Raw genomic sequence first — 9994 nt, 5'->3', positions numbered from 1 at the left:
CCTCTGATGAAGGAGAATCTACCTCTTTCTAAGGGAGACTGTTCCACCGCCAAACATCTTTTACCATCGAGTAATTGCTGCTGTGGTTAACCTTATTTATGCCGCACATTTCTCTCAACATAGTTCTTCATACTACATACCTGTCCCAGGTGGACCAAGGGCCTGGTCCTGGAGGATCTCTGGGCCATAGAGCCAAAGGGCACCCTGGTACTCAAGATCAAGGCAAACTGTGGGGCCGCTGGCCAAAAGGAGTTATAGAATCCTAGAGCAAGAAGGGTCCCCCAGAGGTCATTTATTCCAGCCCCTGCTCAGTGCAGGGTCTCCTGCTACAACACCCCTAGGATGCGGAATGCCTCTGGCCACATCCCCAATGAAGCACCCTTGACCCTCAAACCGTGAGGTAATAAAGGGAGAGAGGCCTGAGGACTCTCTAGCCCAGTGCTCTGCTCCCAGAGAGATTGTCCAGATGCCCTGAAGTAAAGTCCACCAGTAGGACGCCAGGCCAAGAGGACCCTTGTACTGCCCATGCTCTACACCAGGCGCGACTGGGAGGCAGGAGGCAACTAATGGCCGCCCTGATCAGCACTGACAGTTCAAATGCCATGGTTCCAGCCAAGGTCCTTCCTTTCCTCACTCCAGAATCTCCCTGCCCCACATGCATACTATGATTCAGCTTCTCCCGAAAAGTGGAGGTCATCCCCTGCGGAAAAAACAGCTGGACAAAGAGGTCACCAAGCCAGACGCAGGAAGCAGTGCAAGATCACCACCTGATGGCAGGAAAGAGGAAGTGCAGGAAGGCTTCCTGGGTGCCTTCAAGTTGTTTAGGACTTATGGCAACCCTAAGATGAACCTATCATTGGGGTTTCTTCACCAGATTTGTTCAGAAGAGGTTTGCCTTTGCCTTCCTTTGAGGCTGAGAGAGTGAGACTTGCCTAAAGTCACCCAGTGGGTTTCCATGGACATGCAGGAATTTGAACTCTGGTCTCACAATGTCCTAGTCCAACACCCAAACCACTACACCTGGCTGGCTCTCTTAGGCCCGCCATCCACGTGACCTCAAGTCCATGTATGGTGAGCCCGTATACGGCACAGGTACAATGTATTGTTGTTGTTGTTGCAGTGGGCCCTTGGTATCCACTGGGGTTTGGTTGCACTCACAAGAGAAGTATCCACTGGGGTTTGGTTGCAGGAACCATCATAGGTAATAAAATTCATAGATACTCAAGTCCCATTAAATGCAATGGCATAGTGAAATGGTGTCCCTTATACAAAAAGGTAAAAATCAACGTTTGCTTTTTGGAATTTATACATTTTAAAAAATATTTTCAAATCATGGATGCTTAAATCTGTGGATAGAAAATCCATGGATACAGAGGGTCAATGGCATATGAATTTACTGCCCATCTTTGCCATAACTGCTTCCTCCAGCCAATATGGGCTTCCACAGGACCACCACCAAGGCCCCTCTCCAAACCCACAGAATCCTCCCAACTCAGGAGGGTTGTTGGCTGCAAGCTACTAGCCCCAGCTTGGCAGTCTGGCAACTGGGCGGCCCAGAAGGGTTGCCAAGCTGGCCGGTGACTTAGGACAGCCATGGCCCACAGCCACCCCAAGGGACACGTGGCTTCCAGAGTCCAAATCGCTAGAGGGGAACTCAAAAAAAGCCATGTTCACTAGAGCCTGGTCTCCTTTCATTTCATCCATAACTGAGCAAGAATCTCCACGTGGTCTACAACAGCGTTAGTAAGCCACTTGGGCCGCACCTTCTGCATAAACGCATGCAATTGTGCCATTAAAGGGATGCTGTGTAATTGTTTTAGGCAAGGGCACCCTGGAGCCCAAGAGTCAAAGGTTGCCACCTTGACCACATGGTCCCCGGAGGGAGCCAAGGGGTCCTGGCGCTGAGTGCTCCCTCCTCACCTTCTCCAGCAAGACAGCCCCCCGTTCTTTCAGGATGGAGTTGATCATCACAGTGGCCGCCCGCGAACAGTTCCGGTCTGGATCTGCCAAGCCCTCCAACATGGAGAGGAGGAGGCTCAGCATCTGGTCAGGCGGGAGGCGCTTGGCAATGACCTGGTTGGAGGGTGGCAAGACGGGCAAAGGTCAGCAGGATGGCTGGAATCAGATTGCCCCACACACCCCACGCCCCAAGCAGACCCTATGGCTCAAGCGAGAGGCAGAAACATCCCTCCGGCACAATTTGAAATGCTATTGCTTAACATCAGAAACAAGCCGTCCCTGGGTTCTACATTGAACTCTTTCCCCAATTAAGAATTTCTAGGGAGTAATCCTAGAAATGTGGCAGCACCTTTTGGTTTTTATTTTTACATTAGCTTTTGTGTGTATAAACCCATTTCTTATCCATGCGGGTAAGAGCAGAATATGGAAGAAAGGAATGGTGCTATCGGATACTGAATAACAGGCACGGTGGGACTCCAGGAGAACGGCAGTCCCCCCGTAGCCTGACCAGCACAGAATATGGGGGGACTATTACTTCCCTCAGCCTGGAAACTATCCTTTTATTAATGGGAGCTAAGACAGTATTTGCCATCTTTGCTGCAGCATCACACTGTTGGCCCATGCTCAACTGATGGTTAGCAAAAATCCCAAGGTCCTTTTTCCATGCAGTAGTGCTGAGCCAATTATCCCCCATCCTATAACTCTGCATTTAGTTTTTGTGGCCTACTGCCACAGGGGCCTCTCTGACTGGCACTGTGGCTGCAAGGGACTGCAAGTGTGGCAATGCTTACCATGGCAGCCAGGGACTGGGATGCTTGCTGCAGATATGGCCTTACCTTGGCAATGTTGCAGCAGGCCTGGAAGAGGATGTTGACATCAGGGTCCTTGAGTCCGGGCTTCATGGCTTTCAACCTCTCAATGGACTCGTCCCTGTGGTCCCGGGAAAACCCTGCAAGCGAGAAGGAAGAGGAACCAAAGCCTGAGACCACTGGACTCTCCTGTTGGACTCAGAGGGGCTTTGTGACCATTAACCCTTTCTGAAGGGGAAAACAGAAATGCTTTGTAAAAAGAGCCTACTGCTTCGTTCTTGGCTCCTACACAGGGTGACCAGATGTCATAACTGCAAAGGAGGACAAGGCCATTATATATAGGACAGTCCAATTTTTATATAGGGATGTGAAAGCTGGACATTGATGGTGAATACCAAGAGGGAGAAAGAAATCAACTCTTTTGAAACATGGTGCTGGAGGAGAGTTCTGTGGAAACCCTGGACTGCCAAAAGAAAACCCCACATACACAAATAAATGGGTCTGAGAGCAAATCAAGCGTGAAATCTCTCTAGAAGCCAAACTAGCCAAACTGATAGTTTGGACACATCATGAGACAACTTGACTCACTGATAAAGTGGAAGGCGGCAGGAAAAGAGGGGGAAAGCATGGCAACTGGATGAACTCCATAAGGCAGTGGTTCCCAACCTGTGGGTCAGGACCCCTTTGGGGGTCAAATGACCCTTTCACAGGGATCGCCTAAGACCATCAGAAAACACATATTTGCATGTAGCAATGAAAATAATTTTGTGGCTGAGAGTCACCAAAACATGAGGATCTATATTAAACGGTTGTGGCATTAGGAAGGTTGAGAACAACTGTCATAAGGAAACCACTGTTGCTGAGTTTGCAAGACTTGAGTAGTGCTGTGGATGAGAAGGTGCCCTTTGTGTAACTCCACTTGATTACAAACAACAACAACAAACAACAGGAGCTGCATCCACGGACATTTCTGGGAAAACTCTGCATGGGCCCTGTCCACACAGAGACCGCCAAAGCATCAAGTGTTACTCAGACACTGCTTGTCCTTTGTGACCTGGGACAAGCCACACTCTCTCAGCTTCAGGAGAAGGCAATGGCAAACCTCCTGTGAACAAATCTTGCCAAGAAAACCCTATGACCTTAGGGTTGCCATAATTCAGAAATGACAACAACAACAACGGTGGGAGCAATGAGGAAGGCTCAGGGGAAGTCCCAGAAGGGATGCCCAACCATTCATATCCGCTTCCTGGTGCTGCTGACCATTACCTTCATAGCAGAGCTGGACATAGAGGAGGGAGTAAACGCAGTCCACGGCGTGCTGGCGGACGCTGGCCAGGGAGTCGGTGCAGCGAGGGGAGAAGAGGGCCATGAGCAGCCCCAGGTTGTAGAAAGGGACCACCGTCTGGAGAGGAAAAGAGAGGGCCAGAGAGAGGCCATTGGAGCACCCTTCCTCACCCGGCCAAACTCACACTGTTCTAGATTTCCTATAAGTTGCTAAGCAATCTTGCTCAGCTCTCACCAACAAGCAGTCAGGTAGGAGACCCAGAATCCTTAACATGAAATCAGCTTTATCACTTAAGCCAGCTGGCTTCAGAAGGAAATAACTTTCCAGAGCTCTGAAGCCCAGAGCAAAAATTAACTTATGGTTTTATAGGGTTTCAGACAAAGGAAACTCTTCTTCATCATGGATTGGCTACAAAAATAATGTTAAACATATATATATAATTCTTACATTCATTGGATACAAACATGCATACATTTGGAACCTCGCGTGTGTACATTCTGTCTCTTGTTTTAACTACCAGTACCAGGATGCTCCAAGATGTCATTCCATGACATTATTAATTATGTCCTAATGCAAGCTCTCAGGTGCCACGATGGGTGGAAAAGCCTTCAAGATGTTACTCTGACCCTTTTAAGCTTATCTATCTCAAGACACCCTCTCAGCCTGGGCTCTAAATCATTTTCCATTAGCTTGCTAGCTATATATATTGATTACAAATTGAATATTTTGAATATAGCTACCATAACGCCAGCGGGGAGAACCCAAAGTAAGCAGCCCAAGAACAGTGGGAGACTAACGGACCCAATGGGGGGAACTCACGCTGACGTTCAGCTTCTCCCGATAGAACTCCAAGATGGCCGCCCCGACCTCCACGGCTCGCTCTCGCTCGTGCTCCTTGGCCGACTTGACCCAGGGGCTCAGGTGCTGCGGAGAGAAGAGTGGGCGCATGAGTGGGCCAGGAGACCCCAAAAAGCAGGTCCTACCCCCCACCCTCCCCAGGCAGGGCACTTGGGAAAAGAGCAACTCAAAAGGGCCGGGGAGAAGGCAAGGCAACCTCCCAGCAATGTTGAGGGGGCACTGGGAGTGCCAGAAGTTCAGGGCCAGAGGAGGCCCCAGCTGTTTTACTTTCAGCTCCCCAGAGAAAGGGAGAAGACACACAGCTCCTGCCACTGCAGAGACTGTGCCAGCCACATCTGCCCCAAGGAGAACAGGAGGAAGAGGGACACCGATGAGACATAAAGAGAGACTGGGGGTGCAACTACACTGTAGAAACAAGACAGTTTGATACCACTTTAAGTGCTGTAGCTCCATCCGATGGAAGAGTGGGATCTGTAGTTTTACAACACCTCCAGCCTCCTCTGCCAAAGAGTGATGATGACACATAAAACTGCAAATCCCAAGATTCTGTAGAATAGAGCCCTAGCAGTTAGAGTGGTGTCAAACCGCATTATCTCTATGTAACCATTTTTAGATATTTGAAGGGACGTCCTATTGAGCAAGCTTATTTTCTACTGTTCCAGAGAATAGGACACGGAGCCATGGATCAAAACTGAAGGAAAACAGATACCAACTCAACATTAGGAGGCACTTCCTGATGGTAAGGACTATTTCCCAGTGGAAGACACTGCTGCCTCAGAGTGTGGTGGTGTCTCCTTCTTTGGAGGTCTTTAAACAGAGGCTGGATAGCCATCTGCCACAGGGAGGGTTTGATGGTGTCGTCCTGAATGGCTGAAAGGGTTGGAGTGGATCAGGGCCCTTGCGGTCTCTTCCAACTCCATGATTCTCCAGTGTAGATGTACCCTCACAATCTCTCCATCCCTCCATCCCCAAAGGGCATGAGTCGCAACTGGCTCCCAGGGACCTCCCCGTCTCCCAACCCCATCCCACCATCTTGGGCTGTCCTCTACCTCAAACATGTTCTGCAGGCCGTGGGGCGTCATGTGCCGGTGGAGGAGGCTCTTCAGCAAGTCCTTCAGGGAGTGAAGGGTGTTGCTCCACAGAGGCTGGAGGAGTAAAGGAAGAGAAGTGTGGTGCGTTTACGGAGGAGGACAAACAAAGACGGCCAGACGCAAGCACATCACAGGAGCTCCCTACATCCCAACAGGGCATGGAAGTGCCTTCGCTCTCTACAGGTAGACCTCTGTTAATGCAAATTCTGTGTTCTCCTGGGCACTCCTTCTTTAACAGAAAATTTGGTACCTGAGGCAGAGGTAACATAGAAAGAACAGGGAAAGGTTCCTACCCCACAAAAAATAGAAGAGCAGTTCAACACGTTCCAGCAAAATGTTTATCCAAAACTAACAATATGCAAATGTGTGCAAAAATTAACAATATGCATATGTATGCAAAGGGAACTTGCAGCACCTTTGAGACTTACTGCGAGAAAGAAGTTGTAGCATGAGCTTTCATAGGCTTAGGTCTGCTTCCTGAGATGCATGGAGTGAATGAACAGATGCATTAGTTCACTCTGAGGAAGTAGACCATGCCAATGGAAGTTTATGCTCAGTTCACAGTCTAGCAAAGCTTATGCTACAACTTCTTTCACACAATTAGTCTCAAGGGTGCTGCAAGATCCCTTGGCATACTGATTTTCCAGAGGGTGACAAGTGATGTACCAATATGCATACATGACATGGAAAAACAGGGTGAGGCTTGCACATTAAAGAAAAACATCCCGAGTCTTCTAGAGGCCACTTTCTCTAGCAGTTTCCAAAATGCACCCAGGGATGACTTCTCCTTTCTCCAGTCCCCACACTTCCTATGATTTCCTTTCTGGTGGCCAGACTTCTAGATCCATACTTTTTCTTAACATGTTGGGGAGGCTGGGGAGGAAGGCTTATTGGCTCTCCTCTTTTCTTTCTGCACAGATATGCCCAGTTAGGGATTCTGGGGGAAGCTGCTGTTTACCTAGTCTGTTGTAGGCAAACAGAGCAGAATCCCATTCTTTCCCTGCAGATATGGTATTACAACCCACCACCAAAAGTCTGTGTTCCTCCAGCCCTCCTCCTTATGCCAATGCAGCCAGAAAATGTTCAGCTTGCAGAGGAAATGAAGGAAAAGGCAGAGGGCAGGCAGATGCAAAAACAGTTGGTAAAAAGGAACCTCTTTGTCAGAGGATTTGTTACCTGAGGTAGGCCTGTATTTATTTACTTGTCAATTTTGCAACAAGGAACCCAAAGCACAGGTTAAAACAAAGTATGGTATAGCTAAAAAGCAATTAGGGCTTTTGCAAAATTATAATGCACGGCCCAAAGTCAGTCCGCTTCCCACTGGTCCCTACATCAAGGTGAGCAAAACATGGTTTATGAGTTATATGCAGCCCTTGGGACCCCAAAGTGTGGCCCCTCTCCAAAAAGCTGCCTAAATGTGTCAAAACCAATGCGAATGGAGGACCAAAGGTTGGGAACCACTGAGTTGGAGCAACGCTTTGCCCATGGCTGTGCATGTGCAGACATGATGCCCACTGATCCCTGTGCCAACCAAAGGTGAGGGTGGCCAGGGCTCCTGTACCCATACCTCTCTGTGCCCAGGGTCTGCCGCCAGGCCCTCTTTTTCCCTTGGGGCATCCGGAAGAGGCAGGGGGAGGACACTGCCAAGGCAGGTTTCGATCAGCTCAGCCTTCTCCGCGTCGCTCAGAGGTGGCTCCAGGACGCTGGAGGAGAAAGTTAAGGGCACCAAGATGGAAGGAAAGGAAACAAAACAAGGGGGAAGTCAGATCTGGATAAAGGCATGTGCAACTACTTGAAAAATATCCACTGGATGGATTCTGTCTTTTGAGAAGAATGAAAAGGGTCAATGTAATACATGATTTCTGTCCTATAGGGGGAAAAAATGAAACATCAAACATATCTGGCTTTTTAAAAAGCATTTGGTATTTGCAGTGTTCCTCACCATTCCTCCATTATGGATGAGGTTCATGCTTAATTGGCCTTTACAGGATTCGATGCCTCATGTCAAAATATTTATGAACTCCAAAATCACCTGAAAGACTCAGAAGGCAAAACTAGGAGTTGACTTGAAGGCACACAATACACACAGAAACAAGTGTGCAAAGAATAGACTGCAGACTGACTATTCCTAGGAAGGCTCAACAACAATGGTCGCTTTAATAGTTCTGAGCGTTTGATTATTTAATAGACATCTGACTAATGATGTCTCAGAAGGCAGAACATCATAAGAGTCTTGGTGGTCCAATCTGGCCAGGGCACAGAGGGGGACTCACTGCACCCCAGTTTTCCCAGTCCATGGGTCCAAAGTTGTGGCTGGCTGGAGGGCAGAGAAGAGAAAGGATACACCAGGTACATGCAGGCCATCATGGCTCTCTGGCGGATGGGAGTGCGCAAGGAGTCCAGAGGTTCAGCTTTGATGAAGTCCTGCGGAAGAGGAAGAGGAGCTGGTGAAAAGCCAACGCAGCCACGGCCGGCCCTGGATGACCACCTGGGGTCCACTGAAGGAGATGGCTGAGCCCACGTTTGCCTTGGGGATGAAGAAACCCCAAGGGAATTACTGGGGGAGGGGGCTACCTCATGCTGGGCCCTGTAGGGCCTTGGAGAACTACATCTCCCCTTCCCCAGTCTATTTGCAGTGCCTTGGGGAAGTTATTAGCACACCCCTTTGACTTTCCCACTCAGTCTTACTGATTCACCATTCAGTAATTGATTCTATGGTCTTAGTCTAGCCACAACCAACTAAATGGACTCAATCTGCTGGCGTATCCCCACAACACAGACAGAAATATATACAAACACATGCCCCATTTATCGCCCCTTACCATCATCTGAGATACAAGCTCAGCCTTGCGGGAGAAGGTGAAGTCCCCAGACTGGGAGCTGGCACAGATGGCCTGGCAAATCATGCAGATGCTCCGGATGAGACACAGCTTCAGGGTTAGGTCCTGAGGGCAGTGATCCCATTAGGCAGGGCAGGAGAAAGAGGGACAGCATGGACAGATCAGAGATAAAGTGATATGCACAACTTTTGTAAGGGGTGGGCAGGCTATGTAATATGCTGTGATATTTGATTGGTATCTTTAGTTGCTTATATTTGCTTGTTGTCCATAATGATTTAATAAAGGACAACAAGCCTTGACGGTCCTTCCCCTGCTAACCACCCCCCCCCCCAGGTTCCCCAGAGAAGTCCAGGTTGCAGCCTCACAGCCCTTTGGCCCACTGCTGGGAAAGGAAGGAGGAATTGGTGCCCACCTATGGATGCCCACCCAAAGTCCAGCTGAGCTCAGCCACGTTAAAGACTCAGGTCCACTGAAGGTCAGTGACCAATGTAGTGCAAAAACCAGAGACCTGTACAAGCTTAGAGGCCGATGATGATGATGATGATGATGATGATGATGATGATGATGATGATGATGATGCAACAAAAGCTTCTGTGGATTATGGCCCAGGCACATGAATTTTTCTCCTCAACAAGGCTGAGTCTCCCTTATCCAAAATGCTTGGGACCAGAAGTGTTTGGGATTCAGTATTTATTTATGGAGTTTGGAATATCTCCATTTGCATATATACACATAATATCTTGGAGATATTAAACACAAAATTAATGTATGCATAGTATTCATCTTATGGACATTTCCTAGGGGTAATTTTATGCCAGGGTTCAAATCCCAGCTCAGCCATGTAAACCCACTGGGTTGAATTTGGGCAAGTAGTAATCTCTCAGCTTGAGAGGATGGCAAAGGCAAACCCCCTCTGAAGAAACTTGTCAAGAAATCCCCATGATAGATTCACCTTAGGGTTACCACAAGAAAGAAACGAAGGCACACAATTTACAACAACTTCATACAACATTTTTAATGATTTTGTGCACAGAACAAACTTGGTGCACACTGAACCATCAGTGTACTCTCTAAGCCACCCATGAAGAGAGTTTTGGAATATTTCAGATTTCCGGATAAGGGAGACCCAGCCTGTATATCCCCCCGCCGTTC

At 48.5% G+C, this 9994-nt stretch overlaps 1 protein-coding gene across 1 annotated transcript in view; it reads right to left on the bottom strand.

The window, feature by feature from the left end:
• Positions 1-9994, bottom strand: part of MROH1 (maestro heat like repeat family member 1) — an 87622-nt gene that overhangs the window by 25469 nt on the left and 52159 nt on the right. Inside the window, exons 24-32 of the mRNA XM_042464492.1 lie at positions 8825-8947; positions 8347-8426; positions 7570-7705; positions 5961-6056; positions 4873-4977; positions 4035-4170; positions 2796-2908; positions 1921-2073; positions 591-700 (exon numbers count right to left, since the gene is read on the bottom strand). Coding sequence (XP_042320426.1) covers positions 591-700; positions 1921-2073; positions 2796-2908; positions 4035-4170; positions 4873-4977; positions 5961-6056; positions 7570-7705; positions 8347-8426; positions 8825-8947 — 1052 coding nt within the window. The remainder of the gene's footprint in view (positions 1-590; positions 701-1920; positions 2074-2795; positions 2909-4034; positions 4171-4872; positions 4978-5960; positions 6057-7569; positions 7706-8346; positions 8427-8824; positions 8948-9994) is intronic.

The sequence above is a fragment of the Sceloporus undulatus genome, chromosome 4, assembly GCF_019175285.1.
Source record: "Sceloporus undulatus isolate JIND9_A2432 ecotype Alabama chromosome 4, SceUnd_v1.1, whole genome shotgun sequence".
Taxonomy (NCBI): Eukaryota; Metazoa; Chordata; class Lepidosauria; order Squamata; family Phrynosomatidae; genus Sceloporus; species Sceloporus undulatus.
This window is presented reverse-complemented; position numbering and strand designations above follow the sequence as displayed.